Source organism: Stigmatopora argus, chromosome 4, assembly GCF_051989625.1.
Source record: "Stigmatopora argus isolate UIUO_Sarg chromosome 4, RoL_Sarg_1.0, whole genome shotgun sequence".
In the NCBI taxonomy this organism is placed as follows: domain Eukaryota; kingdom Metazoa; phylum Chordata; class Actinopteri; order Syngnathiformes; family Syngnathidae; genus Stigmatopora; species Stigmatopora argus.
The window spans coordinates 20,120,886-20,139,282 of record NC_135390.1 but is presented as its reverse complement, the minus strand read 5'-3'; the positions used below and the strand labels follow the sequence as shown (position 1 = coordinate 20,139,282).

At 40.4% G+C, this 18,397-nt stretch overlaps 4 protein-coding genes across 5 annotated transcripts; 1 reads left to right on the top strand and 3 right to left on the bottom strand.

The window, feature by feature from the left end:
- Nucleotides 1–671: 671 nt before the first annotated feature.
- ing4 (inhibitor of growth family, member 4) lies at nt 672–3,576 on the bottom strand. The gene is made up of 8 exons (XM_077598605.1): nt 3,472–3,576; nt 2,967–3,038; nt 2,582–2,748; nt 2,398–2,512; nt 2,208–2,319; nt 1,984–2,128; nt 1,498–1,559; nt 672–1,407 (listed from the first exon to the last, which is right to left on the bottom strand). The coding sequence occupies exons 1-8, from the start codon at nt 3,506–3,508 to the stop codon at nt 1,368–1,370; spliced, it is 750 nt and encodes a 249-aa protein (XP_077454731.1). The 5' UTR covers nt 3,509–3,576; the 3' UTR covers nt 672–1,367.
- Nucleotides 3,577–3,803: 227 nt separating this feature from the next.
- On the bottom strand, nt 3,804–10,407 carry nop2 (NOP2 nucleolar protein homolog (yeast)). Of its 2 annotated transcripts, none has more exons than XM_077599064.1 (15): nt 10,170–10,407; nt 9,503–9,629; nt 9,367–9,409; nt 9,221–9,288; nt 8,049–8,336; nt 7,458–7,667; nt 7,081–7,280; nt 6,898–6,987; nt 6,124–6,211; nt 5,903–6,043; nt 5,700–5,839; nt 5,545–5,634; nt 4,796–4,918; nt 4,498–4,732; nt 3,804–4,427 (listed from the first exon to the last, which is right to left on the bottom strand). In XM_077599064.1, the coding sequence occupies exons 2-15, from the start codon at nt 9,606–9,608 to the stop codon at nt 4,021–4,023; spliced, it is 2,229 nt and encodes a 742-aa protein (XP_077455190.1). In that variant the 5' UTR covers nt 9,609–9,629; nt 10,170–10,407; the 3' UTR covers nt 3,804–4,020. The 2 variants fall into 2 exon arrangements, with proteins under 2 accessions (XP_077455190.1, XP_077455189.1); XM_077599063.1 differs by having other exon boundaries at nt 7,458–7,665; nt 8,041–8,336; nt 10,170–10,403.
- On the top strand, nt 10,384–11,761 carry emg1 (EMG1 N1-specific pseudouridine methyltransferase). The gene is made up of 5 exons (XM_077599065.1): nt 10,384–10,619; nt 10,804–10,905; nt 10,977–11,118; nt 11,192–11,397; nt 11,476–11,761. Exons 1-5 carry the CDS (start codon nt 10,470–10,472, stop codon nt 11,587–11,589), a joined length of 714 nt encoding a protein of 237 aa, XP_077455191.1. The 5' UTR covers nt 10,384–10,469; the 3' UTR covers nt 11,590–11,761.
- kel (Kell metallo-endopeptidase (Kell blood group)) lies at nt 10,723–18,339 on the bottom strand. The gene is made up of 17 exons (XM_077599062.1): nt 17,843–18,339; nt 17,420–17,687; nt 17,140–17,346; nt 16,879–17,000; nt 15,828–15,986; nt 15,693–15,764; nt 15,434–15,622; nt 14,583–14,743; nt 14,248–14,509; nt 13,695–13,793; nt 13,548–13,625; nt 13,209–13,312; nt 13,049–13,138; nt 12,919–12,986; nt 12,699–12,853; nt 12,298–12,387; nt 10,723–12,224 (listed from the first exon to the last, which is right to left on the bottom strand). Exons 1-17 carry the CDS (start codon nt 17,915–17,917, stop codon nt 12,078–12,080), a joined length of 2,346 nt encoding a protein of 781 aa, XP_077455188.1. The 5' UTR covers nt 17,918–18,339; the 3' UTR covers nt 10,723–12,077.
- Nucleotides 18,340–18,397: the final 58 nt, after the last annotated feature.

The window sequence follows — 18,397 nt, the reverse complement described above, 5'->3', positions numbered from 1 at the left end:
AAATGTTCAGTACGAATGTGATATTAAGTGTAAAGCAACGACGCTGAAGTGAGGTCACATTCCAACGACCTTTAAACACACAAAATGTTTGGTATAATGTGATATTAAGTGTACTAACCAGGTTTTCAGGATACACTTTTGAATCAGGAATGTTGTCTTCCGGTCCAAGCGATGTCATATTCCCGCGACGTTTATTCGCTCTTTTAAACACACACAAAATGTTCAGTACGTACTAATAAGATATTAAGTGTAATGCAACGACGCTGAAGTGATGTCATATTCACGCGACGTTTAAACACAACATGTTTAGTACAATGTAATATTAAGTGTACTAACCAGGTTTTCAGGATACTTTTGAATCAGGAATGTTGTCCTCCGGTCCAATAGAAATAAAATTCATTCTTAGAGACACTGACAGAATAATTGTTAGACCATTTAGGACAGGATATCTCTATTTTCCAATGCCACTCAAGTGGAAAGAAATACATATTAAAAAATAGCAAATGCCATTCATCTCACCCCAAAAAAAATCTGAGACTATCAATTAATATTAAGTTCAATTGTTGCGTTTTTTTGTGAAAATGACATTAAGAATCTTGAACATTTGTTAATGGGATAACGTGTTTACATAGATTTCATCGAAAAATCTATAAAAACACAAGAGACAAGAGTTTGAGGTAGTAGCTGTATTCAAATGATTGATAACACAATCACACCCTCCCCGTTGTACCAATATTCCAGCTACATGGATGACAATATTTTTTCCAAAAATGTCTTACTCAAAACAGCACTCGACCAAAATGCGAAAAAATAAATTGTCACTACCTAAAAAATAACCGACACTTCCGTTGTGCAGCATCCGTGATCACATTTTCTTTTCTTTTTTTAAATCCACTTACCTGTAGGAAAAGAAAAGTGAAACTTGTTCTCCACGGCATCAGGGGGGGAAAAGTAACTACATAATAAAGCAAACAATTATAAATGGGCACATTTTTTGAGAGAAAATACTTCACATTTTGAAAATGGATAGTAGTAGTATCATGCAAATTTAAACCGTTAAACAATTCGGGGCAGTCTTAGTGTTCATTGTTTGAAGATAACTCGTTAAAAAAATGCAAAAAGAGCATTAATGTAACTAAGAAAAACATATTTTAAATACACCTGAAACCACTTTATAGTTTCCATAAACTGTCTGCATCAAACCATGGCAAATACAAAAAAAAAAGAAAAATGAAACAAACCAAAAAAAAAAGCACCACATGTTAAGGGAAAAAAAAAAAAATTAAAAATGAAAAAAAACCTAGTCATTAACGAAAAACGGTGTTGTTTTCTTTTTCCTCCATCGTGTTTGTTCCAGGACAAACGTTTTATTTCCTCTTTCTATCTTGAGAGCAGCGTGGACAATACCTACATCACAACAATAAAACGGGTTATTACGTGTAAAAGTATGGGAGAAAATAATTGAGCAGAATTATTTTAATTCCAAAGATTTCTCACCATTTGCCTCGCGGTTTGGTTGTCAAACCCACACATGCGAAATGGAACCACTCAATGGAGCACTGTAGACAAAAACAAGAGCGACTTGAACCATCTGTAGTATATTAAACTTACACACTATAAATTTTAGCCAAGAGACATTTTGTCGACTGAGTAACGAATCATTAAATCTGTCATCCTTTGACCTTCTCCAAATGGTCTACATAAAAAAAATCCATCTTTTTGACATTTACCATGCCATTTTTGAAATTCTGGTGATTACATTGCTGACAAAAAAACGTCTATTTTGCTAGGGTCATACTCAGATCAATTTAAACGCAGATATTATTAATTCAACCAAATCGATCAAAAGACAAACTTTGGTCAAAAGAAGCCTTTCGTTCAAATGTATGAAATCATTCACAGACGAAAATGTACCCAGTTAAGCTAAATAAGTACATAACATGATGTCAAATTGATTAAATTAGTAGTAACCAATCAACTCACATCTGTGTTGTCACAGCCAATCATCTCGCCGTAAGACACCTGATGACACAGACAGTAGGTGGGCTCGTTGGGGTCCACCGGCATGTCCAGTACGTCGGAAGGGTGAACATTTCCAAAGTTGGTGGTGGGGGTGTTAAATTCACCCCTGAGAGAGCAGTGCAAATAAATGACAACCAATGAGAGTTGAGATGCAAAATGTGACATCTGGCCAAAACAAAACCTACGTTTGAAGGAGTTTGACTTTCTTCTGTGCGGTCTTGGGACTACCGTCTTCATCAGAGCTCTTTACTTTCGATCTCGTTTTAGCCGACTTCTTTTCCTTTTGTCGGGTGTCCACTAGAATGACAAAAATAGAAACGTTACATGATTTGCTCGGGGATACATAAGAAGGGTTTGAATTGGTCTAGCACAAACCTTTCTTTCCTTTACTCGAGGTGGAATCGTAGTCCGTGCTCTCGATCTGTTTTTCCTTTAAGTCGGCTTCGAAACGGGCCAGGTCTGTGTCTAGGCGTCTTATGTGTTTGTCCACCTGAATGGGAAATATGCCTGGTATTATACATAATCATATTATCACGCTGTCATTGGATCTAATACGAACCATTTCGTAAGTCTGCATGGCCAGTTGCACCTTGTCGTCGCCGAATTCTTTGCATTTGCTGTACGACTGCTGAATTTGCCTCAGTATGGACAACTTTTGTTCAGAGGAAAGCGTTCGAGCATTCGATGTGTATTCTTTTGCGAGGGAGTCAATCTGTCCTTTGAGATCTACAGGGGAGAATTATTATTATGATTATTATTTTTTTTAAACGCGTTGGCTGCCACTGAAGGCTATAAAAGTTCAAGGCATCAATTTTATCATATTAGCACAAAATGTAGATTGTAAAACTCTAAAACTGTATTAGCTAAACAAGGTTTAAACCATATTTGGCTACAATCAATCATTGAAAATGAGTACCTCAAGTCAGTTTCCATTCACTTCTCACCTTCTGTGCGTTGATCTAAGTCCCTCATCAAATTGAAATTTCGCTGCAACTCGAAGGGCAAGTTTTCTATGCCTAGTGTGACAGAAAAATACATTTATTTACATTCATTTGGTGCGAAAAACGGGCAAAATTAGCTCGCTCTCATTGATGTGTATGCAGAGGAAGACTGTAGACGATTAAGAATCAAGCATTCATGCAGAATATAATGATTAAGGCATCGTATCAATGTGGGTACGTGGTGTTTATAGACACGTATTACTGTAATAAACGCAAAGAGTTAAATACCGGTCACCATTTCGGTGCATTTAAGCATTTCCCTCAAGCTAGCTTCGTTGCGACAAATGAATCCAGCAAATAGACCGAGCCGAAATGTGTCGAACCGGTCGGGAACGCTTAAATGCTAACCTTCCGTCCTGTGTTTTACAGTACTTCTAGACAAGATATTTTCTGGGCTAATGTGCTTCACAATTAGGAACAAAGGTGTTATATTTTGTCAAAAACTTACTGTCCAAATAATGCTCCAAATACATTCCCGCCGCCATCTTGGAAAAGGTAAACAACACAGCTTCCGTTGAGACAACCGGAGCCTGTGATTGGTTGTTTCCACAAATCTGACGATGGAGGAAGACTGCAGTATACTGTAATCAAATGATCAAACAATTTTAAAAAGTTGTAAAAAATAAATAAAATTTATACATTTTAATATGATTTCATTTGTAGAGACTTTTTAAAGAAAATATGCATTGAACTTAAGACCCTAAATTATTCATAGGTGTGGAGGCCGCTAAAGCTAATTAAAATTTGCTTGCTTTGTGGAAAACAGACACAGCAGAAAAATTAAACATATCCTAAAATTTATTGTGAGTTTGAAGAAAAGAAGTATTTTCAAATATTTCAGTCAACAGACACACAATTGGTGTTTCATAGAACAATAAGACACCCCAACACATCTAACTAAAGCTATGCTAGCATCATTTATCGAGAGATAAACATTAGTAAAAAATATCAGCATAGGTCTTTTGTAACCTCCTGAAAATTAAATTCTTGAACCCATTTATCTCTTTCTCATTTTTTTGAATGTATTCTTTCCCATTCTATTTTTGGCTGTCTGAGGTGTTTTTCTCTTGTTAGCTTGTTTCTTCCCAAATTTGCTATTAGCATTTTTCCCCGGCCTCGGTGATTTCTTTTGGGCGTTCGCGGGCGCCTTAGTCTTTTGTCCCGTCACAGTTTCTCCGTCCATTTTGGGGACCTTGGCTTTTTTCGGTCCAAAAGGTGATTTCTTTTTGCCTTTGGGGTGAAGTTGAGGTGATTTCTGAGCTGCTGTTCCATTAGTTTTAACCTCTTGCTTCGACTTTGCGGCCTTTCCGGGGACACTCTTCTTGGGGTTATCTTTTTTCACCGCTTTCCCATTGGTAGAATCGGACGCCACTGTCGCCTCGGGAGCATCTGCGTTATCTTCTTCTATATCAGGAACATAGAAAATTATTTGTCAACTCTTACTGTGTTAAATTAGCAGTGGAGAAGTGTTTACCTTTTCCTGCAGGTGCCGTTGGAATCACGTTGGCAAATTTTTTAAACTTGGCCACGAAGAAACCGTCAATGTTGTGAGCGTGGGGGTAAAAACGGCGGGTGAGACGCAGAGAAGGGTGGAAACGACGCTCCTTGAACCGAGTGAGACCCTCCTTGCCGAAATCCAGTCCCGTGGGAACCAATTTGACGTTTCTTTTCTTTAAAGCGTAGTCCACCACCCATTCGTTCTCCTCCATCTGCCGCAAAGCATTTTGTCACGGACCAAATTGGCACAACCTTATTTTTTGCAGCACACAAACCATTATGGAGCACGTGCAGTAGATCAGATAGCCTCCTGTTGTCGAGTTAGCGTTGACGGAGTCGATAGCGGACAGGATCAATTCTTTCTGCAAGTGGGCAGCCCGTTGGATGTCGAGGTCATCCTGTCAAGGAACATTTCAAATGGCCAAATGATCCAAATACCATATTTTCTCGCATATTAGCCACCTCCGCGTACAGTTAAAATAGTTGAATTTGACAATTTCTCTCGTATAAGCCGCCCCCTGATGCACAATTTTCACCTCCATATTCATGGCATACCTGTCAACCTCTGCCGATAACTGCCCTTATAAATGATTTTGATTCCCCTTACAAACCCCCAAAAAACCTTACAAACACCGTAAGGTTGGGGGGTTTGTAAGGGGAATCATAATCATTTATAAGGGCAGTTATCGGCAGAGGTTGACAGGTATGTTCATGGTTTTAATAGGTAGTACAAATCTGTTAATTTGAAGGGAAGATACGTTTTTTTCCCCTTGAATTTCATTCATAGACGTCAAAATAAATGTTGTTGAGCATTGTCTCGCGTTATGGCGTTTCGTCTTTGTCACCTTGCAGTTTCGTGCATGTCAAGTCTAATTTGTGCGCATTTTTTAGAGCGACAAATACAGCAAATTTGCGAGAAAACACGGTACTTCTTTGTAGAAAGGTTTGCTGAGTAAAAAACAACGGTCTTGCATTTTAAAAAAAAAATCGCTATCAATATAGGAAATAATAAATGATGGTTTACCTTACTGTTCTTTACAGAGGGGTCTTTAGCAATGACCCCGGTTCCCGAGCACGGCGCATCCAGTAGCACTCGGTCAAAGCCCCCCATGACCTGCAAGTAACTCCCTTAGTACACAACTCCTTGATCCCCAAAAATCACCCCCCCCCCCGGCTCACCTTTGGGAACTGCCTGCCGTCATAGTTGCACACCATGGTGTTGGTGACCCCGAGACGGTGAATGTTGCCCACCACGCTCCTCAATCTATCAGCATTAGCGTCATTGGCGACGATCACCCCCGTGTTTCTCATCAACTGAGCTGCGGGCGTTAAACGACACTCGTACACACGCCTAACCGTGCATTTTCCACTTTTGTACTTACCGATATAGGTGGTCTTTCCCCCGGGGGCTGAGCTCATGTCCAGCACCAACTCTCCTTCCTGTGGCGCGAGTGCCATGACCGGCAGAAAACTGCAAGCGCCTTGCAGCATATATTGGCCGGATAGGTACTCGGGAGTTGCGCCTGTATGGTGACAACAGTTATTGTGAGGAAACATTCAAGTGTGCTCTTACTTTTTGAATCGGAAATAAGTGTAAACTTACCGATGGGGACCGAAGAGTCGTAAATAACTAGACCCACTTTGGACCACTTGCCCAGTGGGTCCAAGTTCACTCCTCTGTTGATGAGGGCCTTAAAAAAAAAGAAAATAAAAAAATGTCACTGTGAATGGCAGCCAATGGGTTAAAATACAGTTTGGATTGATAGTTGATTCATCCTTTTTGAATTTCTTATAGGCAAATTAAATGAAGACAACAGTGTTAAAAAGGTGAAACCTTTTATATTTAAATGTACCTCCTTGTTTTAAAAATATATATTTTTAAAAGGGAGGTTGGGGACTATAACTGTTTTTTTTTTAAAGTTTTAGTTCTTTATTTTATTTTTAATTGAAGATTTTTCAAGATGAAAGCAAAAGCGGTGAAAATGAGCAAATAAAATCTTTTTTTTTTTTAATTAAAAAAACCTAATAAAGATTAATATTAATGTAGTAACTCACCTATTTTACACTTTTTTTTTTACCCTTTCACTGTTAGCAGCCATTGACAGACTTAGACGTCCAATCCACTTTGACTGGTACGTTATCGCATCCTTAAAAATCATTTTTAAAACACACTTCAACACTTTTAAAAACCAAACTGAAATTTACATATGTCATGCCTAAAGTTTTTTGTGACCTGTCCAAATTGTATTTCATGTCATTTTAGATGACTTTTAGACATTTTAAGGTTGGATTGAAGACTTTTTAACAGCCCTACAGATACCCGGTAAAGGTGTTTTCCGATCCATTCAATTGGAATCATTTAAAAGCCAGCTGTCACCTGCGCAAGGTCCCTCCTCCTGGTTTTCAACGTGTTGGTCCGAATAGTAACCGGTCTGTGAATTTCATTGGCCTCAAGGAACTCCACAAGCTGTTAGTGAGGAGAAAACGGACATTAAAACCACCTTCCAACTGCTGCTTATTTTGAACTAAACACAGTTTGAGTTGTCAGAATCAGATTGACCTCAGAGAGAGGGAAGAGATCCATCAACTTCTCCATGAGGAAGTCATTGTAGCTGTAATAGGTGCAAAGATCCTTTTTCAGTAGAGAGAGGTACTCCCCTCTGTCTTTCCCGGGCTCTCTTTTGGACGAAAAATTACAAAGGACATCGATGTTGTCCTTAATTCTTTGATGGATGGCCTTCAAGTCCACGGGCAAGATTCCTGTTTTGCGCAGATGACAAAAAAAGAGAAAGACAGGGCGCTTGGTCATGTCATTAGGAAAGTGCTTTTGCATGCTTGCTATCCATTTGAATACACGAATGAATCATTTGATGATCATGTTCTCTCATTTTTGTGTTTCTCACATCATTGGCACAAAATTGGGAGACTTTGACTGACCTTCTTTCTCACTCTCTTCGGCGCCGGGGAGCCGAAACTGATCCATGTCGTCCATATTGGTCTGTATCGTGTCATCCTCTGCTGATTTCTTCTCATCTTTGTCTTTCTTCTCATCCTCTTCCTCATCGTCATCATCTTCATCACTTTCGAGCCCCAGAATTTGGTTCAACTTCTTGTCCTTCTTGGCTGCACGCTCGATAGGAAGCAGCTAGAAAATTAAACATATTTCCATCGTTAATCGCCTATCCTTAGGTTTCCAGGATTCAGTGAATGAACCCCGCACCCCAGTTCCAACAAATTAAATTAACCCTTTGGATACCCGATGCTGTGACGAATTATCCTTCCAAAAAAGGGGATTTTTCCTTATACTACCTAAATGGTCTATTTCCTTCTTTTGCACTATTTTCCAATGTCATTCAGGCCGTTTCGCATCCAAATATACCAATATTACCTTTCTGAGATAATCCACATATTTATTAATATTTTTTTCTTGGAAAACGAAAACTTTGGAGCTTAAAAGCCCAAAAACAGTCAAGTAAAATGTTCTTATTTTAGACAGCAAGCCGTGTGGCATTTATCATACCTCCTCCTCCTCGTCACTTTCCTCTTCATCAGTTGCACCATAATCATCTACCATTTCTTCCTCGTCCTCATCCTCCTCCTCTTCCTCATCCTGCAGTTCCTCCATCCCCAGTTGAGTGTTCGTTTTAGCTTTCTTCAGGCCTCCCTTCTTCGGCTTTTCAACTTCCTCCTCTTTCTCATCGTAATCGTCTTCTTCTTCCCAGTGTTCGTCGCTGTCGTCCTCCTCCTCGCCGGGCTCATCCAGCTTGCGCTTCCTATTGGTCGGTTTCAGCCATTTACTGTTCTCGTCGGTGAAGCCTTCGGAAAGAAAATTTGTGACTGCGTTATAAACAGCAAGCACTTAAAAAAATCCTAAAAAGGGAAGTCAAGTGAACCAGATGGAAAAGAGGAACGTCTTTTTTCGGACTATAAGTCGCACTAGTCAAAAAATGTACATTGAAAGGGAAAAAATATATATAAGTTGCACTGGAGTATAAATCACATTTTTGGGGGGAATTTTAGCTAAAACAAAGAATAGAGAATTCATCTTATAAGGCAAGGGTGTCAGACTCGGGTTGGTTCGCGGGCTGCATTAACGTCAACGTCGATTTCATGTGGGCCGGACCATTTTAGATCTAATATTTAGATTTTTTTATTTTTATAAATGGATTAAAAGAACTGGATTAATAGCCCTACATTTTCAATTTTTTATAGATCTAATACAATTTTAATTTAAGCTTTTTTTTCTTAGTAAGGGAAAATCATTTATTTAATCTTTAGTAAATCTATATTTATGTGTTTTTCATTGCAAAAGTAAACCATTTTTTTTTAATTATGTTCAATATTAAAGTGGAAAACAGAAAATATTTTGATGTATTTTCAGATTTTACAAAATGATTTTTGAACTCAAAACACAAATGGATTAAACAATTACAATTATTGATTTAAAAAGGGGGAAAATCAGGAAATTAAATATACATCTATACTCTTCATTTGAATTTGATCCTAAAACAGAAAGTCGGCACTCATGATTTACTTTCCCGTGCCACACAAAATGATGCAGCGGGCCAGATTTGGCCCCCGGGCCGCCACTTTGACACCTGTGTTATAAGGCATTTAAAAAACTAACCATTTTTTATTTATTTATAGTCCATAAAATACAGAAATGGTATTATTATTATTAACAACCCCGTATTTAGTACCTTTTTTTGCTTGCTCTTTAGGAGCCCCTGTAGCCTTTGTCAAATTGTTAGCGGCTCTTTTGGCAGTCCTGTAAAAAAAACATAAATATGATGATAATATTGAAGAATGTACTGTGTATTTACATCACAATCTTAAAATATCTTACCTTTGCTTGGCTCTCCTTGACGGACGTTTTGGCTCCGATTCATCTGCAGGGATAGGTGAGGGTCATTTTTAGATTGCACTACATGTTCTTTGACACATTTTGTATTCTGATAACGGGTAAATTAAAAAATTGTCACCATCTTTTATGAATTTAACCAACTCTGTTTCCGCCCCTTGCTGTTTTCTGGCTTTTCTCCCAGGACCGCGCTTCACCTTGTTGGTCGGATCCAACTTTCGGCCCATGATTTCACACTAGAAGGGCACCTTGAAAAGAAAAAAACATGTTTGGCACCAAAGAAGAGGCACTATTCTTGATATTATGCTCAGGCAACTTCAAATACTATTTTTCCCCCCAAATTGACTTTTGTTATACGTTATTAATCAACAGTATAGCGATCTTATCAGCTGTCAGTTTGAATCAAGACAGAAGTAATACAATTGTTTTGGTTTCATACTTAAATACTTAAAACTGGGCAAAACAACTTAACACATACAATTTAATATTGGTACATACGGTGTATTATCAGAGAAAATAAATAAAACATCACAATCCATTATAATAGATTCGTCTTCAACGAAAATGAGTTTTGACCACATTGTCCATTTATGTGAGGCATTCAAGTTATTGTGAATTTATTACATTTGACAGAAATATATTCATTCTTACTAGGCAGAGGTAAAACTGACTACGTACTTGCAAAAAGACGACGGTAAATGATAAAATGCATGACTTCGTAAATGTGTCAACTAGCATTTAAACAACTAAATAATTATGGGCCATTGAAGCAACAACATTGTACTTACGTTTATCCGATTTCTGATTGTAAGGAATAGGACGAAAAGTTCACACGTGAATTTTCATACAACACGTTGCTAACACGCTTCCGGCGCTGGAAAGTGACGAATTAGTGACGACAATTAACTTTAGGCGCCAAACGCTGTCATATTGTATCTTCAGAAAAGGCACTTTTTTATTTATAAGAATTTGTCTTGAGCGTGTAAGGTAGTTATTCGCCAAGGCACGACGTTACAAATAAATCTGTTCTGATCAGCTCCTTGTGTGACGTGAATATCCTGCGACCGTCAGACACGACACAGGGCAAAATGGATGCCGAAAACGGGAAGAAGCGTGGTCTCGAACATTTGGACGAATATGAACCAAAGCCTGCCAAACATCTCCGTAGCCTGCACGATCGCATGGTGGAGAGGCGACTAGTTGTTATTTTGGAGGGTGCCTCGCTAGAGACCGTTAAGGTAAAACTGCGGCCATATCAAAAAGTTGGTTGTTGACGTCATGTTACGAAGCAAAAAGTAATATTCTTGCTAAGGTTTTACAAATTGTTTTTCCAAATTAAAATCACGGCATGTGACAATTGTTTTAATTTTGTGTTTTATCTCATGAATGATTGCTTTAAAATTGTATTTTTTTTTAATGTAGGTTGGGAAAACCTTTGAGTTGTTGAACTGCGACCAACACAAAAACATCATCATCAAAACTGGAAGAAATCCAGGACACATTCGGCCAGATATAACACACCAGGTAACCAATTTACAGCAAAACACTTGCCTATCATCATTATTTGACAATATCAACATCCATCTCTCCACTAGTGTCTCCTCATGTTGATGGACAGTCCACTGAACAGAGCAGGCCTCCTACAAGTTTACATCCATACAGAAAAGAACGCCTTAATAGAAATCAACCCGCAGACACGAATTCCAAGAACCTTTCCACGATTCTGCGGCCTTATAGGTAAACAAATTGTCAATATACTATTTCCATGTTGACTTTTGATTCCTAATCAGGTTAAACTGTCCACTTTCAGTCCAGTTACTTCACAAGCTGAGCGTGCGCGCGTCCGACGGTCCTCAAAAGCTCCTCAGAATGATAAAAAATCCCGTTTCGGACCACCTGCCCCCTGGCTGTCCACGTATCGGCACCTCCTTCTCCGCCGGAGAGGCCGTCTGTCCCCGCACGGTGGTGCCCGAGGGCCCGGCCGCCGTGGTGATCGGAGCGTTTGCGCACGGAGCGGTGAGTACTGTCCGCCACGCCCCCTCCACATATACAGTCTGCCATCTTTTATTCATTAGTTGTGTTTTTTGGGGGCAGGTCAACGTTGACTACACAGAGAAAACTGTGTCCATCAGTAACTACCCGCTGTCCGCCGCACTCACCTGTGCCAAGATGTGTTCGGCCTTTGAGGAAGTTTGGGGCGTGTTGTGATGTTACGCCGGCCCGGCGTTGAGCGGCGGACGCAATATCCTCCTATAGACTGCGATTCCCACACATGGACAGTACATGTATCCTATTTTGGATGATCATGTTATTACGACATATTAGCAGGCTGAACTTAATGGAATTTGTATCTTCAATAAAGGCATTAAATGTCGATGGATTAAGCCTCTTGAACTGTCAATGGCAGTGAAACTACGATGCAATGATTATCAACTATTCGACGAGTACACAATTTTTTTGAATAATTCTGTAAAATAACTATCACTTTTCCATGCATTAGTTTTTATGCACTGCTTTTTTGAAATGCTAAATAGTGGTTATTTTATCCAGATTTGTCATGTATTTTCACCAGTCTTCATCAATTTTTCATTGGACCTTAGCAGTTTATTTTAAAACATAACTGCATTCGATAAAACACTCAAACAAGACTTATGTACAAAAATATCTTACATATGTGCCTTTAAACATGCACACACTCAGCATCCATTCCATGAATAGCGCTGAGTTGTTTTGAGGCATTGCAGGTTTGTGGGACAAAGACGTGATTTGGCGCAAATGGCTGTGATGATAAACGAAGGCTCCATTGGCATCAAGTGGTGATATCGGTCGGCGTCACAGTTGGCCTGTAGGGAGAGAACTTGGAAAGAAATAAGGGAAATCGTTGGAATCCCGATGAAGATGTCTGAGAAGAAGTACCTGAGAGAAAGCCATGAAAAACAGACGGGTACGGGAGAATCCTGATATGGACATGTCTGCTGGTTGCTTATTCAGACTCCTCTCATATGCCTTTAATCAAGAAACAAATGCTGTTTTCTTCCAGAATAGAAGGCATTATAAATCACACCCATTAGATTTTAAGTAATCCACATGTAGTTTGTCGATTTATTTGTCCTGAGATTACAAATAAAATAAAAACATACTTTAAAAACACTAAATATTAAAATTACCATTGATCTGTGAATGAGTGATAGCTTTTTTGCAAATAAAATTTAAGAAGGGTTATTTCTTATCTATTTTAAAGACAATACTCAATTCCGGAATGATCTCGGTATCATGCATGTGTACGGTAAATGTCAGGAAGATGCAGATTTTCTGACCTTTAAGGCTATCTGCAGTGCCAAATACTGCACCGAGACTTCCTCCTGCTGAGCCGCAGAGAGCAAGACCTCGCCGCCGTCTTTGTGGGTCACGACGCGGTATCGCGACCACACGCACTGGCCCACGGCGCGTACCATCTCACTCTGGGAGTAAACTACAAAACAGCGCAACTGTAAACCATAAACGCAGCATGAAAAGAACCAACCAAAGTTCTCTTACTGTCAGGTAGGAGCTCGTGAAGGAGATCTTTAGCCAAAAGGAAACCTAACATGCCGTAATTCATAGCCCTGTTGAATAAAGTAAAGTCAAGGTTTGCTAACGTGCGTTTACATCCATGGTCATTTCCTACCTGGGGTACGTGGGATGGAAAAAAGGTGGGATAAAAATCCCCATAGGAATGATCAACTCATTTCCCAGGAGAGATAGCGAGACGGCTAGACTTAAAAGAAAATAATAACAGAAAAGTTTTTGTCTTCATGTAAACACGCTACATTCCATGTTGAGCTTACATATCAGCGTCATCGTCGTCGCGCAACAGTCGACTCCGTCGCTTTTGTAAAAAAGCAAGCAGTTCAAGGTAGTTGGAGAAGAAGCTGTGGATGCTGATAGACACCTGAGATACAATATAAATGTTTCAGGGGCACCTCTACTTACAAACATTTCAAGCTACAAAACCCTTGACTAGGCAAATTGCTGTTCCAATATACAAAAACAATATCCAAGTGAAAAGTAAATACATTTCCCGTATCCGTTATTTTAGTTTGAAATTGTCGCAGTAAACTTGCGTCCTGCCCTACATTGCGCTGGCCTCTATTGGCTGAGCAGTCTATTTGGGGAAATGACTTTACCTCTGAATAAAGCAGGTCAAGCTCAGCCTTGCTGGAATTTTCTTTTGTGGTCATAATTCTTGGAGTTACAGACTCAACCTGAAGACAGAAAAGTCATCAGTTACGCCCACTGTCATGTTCAAAAGGCAAACTCTTGTCCTAAATCACCTTATTCATAACAATCTGAAGAGCCTTCTCGTCACCCCACTTGAGTTCACTTAAATGTGACTGGAGGGAAGACAGCGTATTTGCAATAATCTCCTCCGCCTGTCCGACAACAAAGATGTTCAGTTTAAACACGCGCTCGTTAAGTCTACGCCAGGGGTGTCCAACTCAGTTCATGTCAACTACACCTCATGTGGGCCGCTTTATTTTGGGGCAAAAAAGTGAACCTATTGGCTAGAGAGGCAAATCAACAAACTCCCAGTCAAAACAGATTGGACGCCTAGCGTCGTCAATGGCAATAAAAGATGATCATGTACACCCACTATAAGTGAATTGGACATCTGTTGCTGTCAATGGCAGGCAAGGAGTTCATTTTTTATCACTTCCTTGCCATTTTACGGTACTAAAAAGGCAATTTCCTGTAAATTTTGGTTCATTTTCTATTGGTTTTGGGAATTTTCTTGCTGCTTGCTTTCTCTTCCTGGGCCACTTTCTACTCATTTTGGGCCCACGGCCCGTAAGTTTGACACCCCTTGTCAACGCGTTGTCCTCTCACCTCCCCGCCGGCGACATTTTCTCTAAACAGGTGCGCCAGAACATCGTCGAAGCCTCGCTCGGTTTCCGTCACGCATCGTTTCCAGCGAGGAGCGGCGGTAAAGAGTTCACCCGGGGCGTCCGTTTCCGTTCGGAGATCGCGCTGCCTCAGCCTCGTGCGGCCCACGGCCACCGACAAATTGTTGGTCAACTTTGAGAATCTGGAGTCCAGGGCGGGCAGTACGGTGTGCAGCAAGTTGAGAACCATAAAAGTGTGGAGCGGGCTGTCGAGAAGAATGGAGAGGTGAAGAAAAGGAAGCGCTTTCGGGATGCTACATTGAGGATCACTTACAGTACCTGGTGCTCAATTCATTCCCGGTTGTTATATTTGTGATGATGTGGGACATCTGCACCACGTAAGGGAGGTTGTGCAGGAGGATGTGCTCGTCTTCGGTCAAAGGCTCTGGATGGAACACAGCCCGGAGGCAAAACAACCAGTCGATAGCCGGCGCCTTATGCTGTGGATATGCACAAGGTGGTGGTTCAAGTATTTTTGTATGACAAATATGCACGAGAGTATGAGTTGCATTTTTGGGGGGGGGGTCAGTTTTTTAATTTAGGAGAAACTAAGAACAAACAATATATATATATATATGGTAATGTAATAGTAAAAATAGGCAATAATAGACAATGTAAGATAAGTTTTTTTTGATAACTATAGCCTAAAGAACACAAGGGGAGTTAAAAAAAATATATATGATAGCAATAGACGTCCAATCCATTTGAACTAACAAGAAAAAAACGTAATTTTACAAGGAAAAAGTTATGTTATGTGACTTTACGTAATATTACAAGATTATCGTTGTAACATGTCGACAAATAATGGAAATATTATTACAATAAAATGATACATTGTAATATTACAAGATTAAAGATGGAATATTACAAGAAAAAAATGTAGTATCACATTACTACTGAATATAAGATTATTTTAGATTAAAAAAAAGTTTATTTAATCTTTTATTCAAAAGAAGAATAACAAAAATTCCCTGTATATCTAGAATCGTTATTTCAATTTTACCATACAACATGAAGTCGACACACGATTGACTTTTGCGGGCCAGATCTGGCCACCAATACAAAATAAAAAATGTATACAATCCATTCTTTAACTTAAGAACATCCACTGACATCTCATTTATTTTTACCTGCAGCTCTTTGATGGTCAACCGGCGATAAAGTTGCCCTCTGTTCCGGCGATGGCTCAAAGGCGCCACTGTCAGAGCCAGCCGGGAAGACAACGAGAGGAACGGGCCCACGTGAATCATGACCTCGTCCGGCGGTGCCCCCAACAGCAAAAGGTGGCTTTTGCAGGAGTCTAAAAAAAGATGTACAGTCTACACCAGGACAAAGTGCAAATGAGTGAGAAGCATCGCACGGGGATACGAGCGAGCGAGCGTAACCCACCTCCCTTATAACTTCGGATTTCTCCGTCTCGCGGTTCCATTCGATCGGGACCACCAGGTCGGGCTGATCGATCTGTCGGCAGAGTGGAGGCGTCAACGCAGCCGTCCCGTGGCAACGTGCGTTTTGAAGACTGACCTGTATGTATCGTCTGGACCTCTTGCCGGACGCGTGGGTGGGGTCTTCCCCGACGTAGACGTTGAAAAAAGGGAAGGTGGCGTAGTCTCTCATTAGCACGCTTAAGGTGGAATTGAAGTCGGTCTTGTTCCACTGGCCGGACACAGACCAACCTCCCAGCTGCAACCATGCAGAAAAACAATGTGAACAAGTTTAAATATACACGATTTATAAACATTGAACTCATTGGAAAGATGCGTATTCACAGCCAGTCTTCACACTTTAAATCAGGGGTCCCCAAACCGGTCCTCGAGGGCCGGTGTGGGTGCAGGTTTTTGTTCCAACCGTTCTAGCATAAACAGTTTGACCAATGAGATTTCAGCAGAAAACAAGAAGCACCTGACTGCAATCCACTGATTGCACTTGTAGGACACCAGATTGGTGAAAAGGTGTCCTTTTTATGGGTTGGAATTAAAACCGACACCCACTGCGGCCCTTTGTGGAATAGTTTGGAGACCACTGCTTTAAATGAATTGAACCTCAATCGTTGTCAATGGCAGGCAATGAGTGGATAACAAATATTTTCTTAATTTTGAAGTGTGTGTAGTTTCTGTCTCTGTTATTAGATTTTTTTTTAAGTGAAACAACAAAAAGGGGAAAAGGAGTAGATATACACATTTTTCAGCAATTCTGGTTGTGACATCACAACCAGAATTGATGATCATGTTTAGCTTTCTAGTTCTGCGCTGGTACGTGTTGACAGAACGACATAACGCTCACACAGCAACGAGAGGATAAAAAGCCCATGCTAGCTGACTCCAAAAATCTGCAGTTGATTCTGGGAGTGACATCATCTTCTGTTTGGGCCAGGGCAGCACACTGAACCAATGTTTAAGATTTTTAATCTCAACTCATCTCGAAAAAAAAGGCTTCATGTGTAATGCGAATAAATGCTAGCTAACATTTAGTGTCAACTGTCTGAGAGGAAATCACTGTTTGAAGAGAATAATATCGCTAAAAGTATCCGGGACAACAGTCAATATGTCAAATTGGACAAGTTTTATGGACTCACTTTGTGAATAAGTCCAAGGAAAGGCTCCACTCCAGTGAGATCCAGGGACTTGGTGTCCATACAGGTGCGGTAAAAGTCTTTAGCTTTCTTCACAGATGAACTGACAAGCTTGTCATTTGATTCTAAAAATTGAAATTTGCATTCAAATACAACTACTATATTACAAACTAAACTGGGAAGGGCTTACCACGATCATTCGATCGGTCTATGACCCTCAGTAGGAAGCCAAAGGTTAAAAAAAAAAACTTAAAAAATCCTCACCCAAAATCTCCCTCAGATACTGCAAAAGCTCAGTTCTTCGGTCCAATGTCCTCTTCTCTTTGACACCTCTTCTGGTTTTGCCTTGGACATCAGGTCTATCCGGTTCGCACGAAAACAGGAAGTAGTCACAAGGGTGCGTGAAGGGGTCCGCCGACATGGAGAGATGGGCCGAAGCTCTCTGACAGGCAGGGGAGTCACAAGGGCTGACTACGAAAATGAGTAGAATTTAAGCAATTGGCGATACCGGCGTTTGCGGCAATTCTTATGTTTTTGTGCCCACCGATGACTTTCTGGTTCTGCTTCCCGCGACCAAGAGATTGACGTATGTAGTAAACCATCCCGAGAAAAGCCGCACACAAGCAGAAACACGCAATGAAGACAGAAAGCGTACACCTGCGTTTCAGCAAAGCTGGTTTTCTTCGCTCAGGCGGTTGCCGGTCCTCATGCGCTCCGTGAAGCTCGAGTTGCGCTTGGGTCTCCACTCGGTCTTGAGTGGGGGGATTCAGCTGAAACAAAGCTCGGGGGTGAAGCCCCTTCTCGGGTTCTGGCTGTGATCAATATGAAACAAGATCATTCTTTATCCATGATTAAATTCTAAAAATCTGTTCTTAAACCATGAAGCAGAAGGCATACATAAAACCAACAAATAACATTGACCAAACTTGAAAAGACACACCGACATAGAGAATATATTCCACGTTACCTCAAGCCTTGTTGAAGTTCCACTCATTCTTAGCGTTTGAAAGTCTTGCCGTGTTTCAGTGGTGCCGTAGTCCATCTTTTACATCTGACGACCCTACGTGCATGTTTCAGCTATGGAAACCCCACCTCCTCCGTCACACAGCTGTCATCTCAGCTCTTTATCTACTGCTATCACTCAAGTCTTTCTTCTTCTGCCGTACCGATAAACCGAGAAAACCACCTATCCTGGTTATATACAGCACAGACAGTGTATTCAGATCCCGGTCTGGTCTATTCAAAATGCATTATAATGGCTGACAAATTAAGCTCCAATTTGTAACACTCAAGAGTCCCACTTTGTAAACACCAAAAGCCTGAAAAGTCAATATTAGGAGCAATAAATCCAAGCCCATCAATTGCTTTGGAATATATTCACACTGCATTAAGCGTAAACAAATTACAGAACGTAAACATTTGAAGATTCACAGAACTGCTGTCGTCATTATCAGTGACAGACATGGCTGCTGGCGGCTGATAAAGGACGTGTCGGGTCCGCGAATGGCGTGGTGCATTTTTG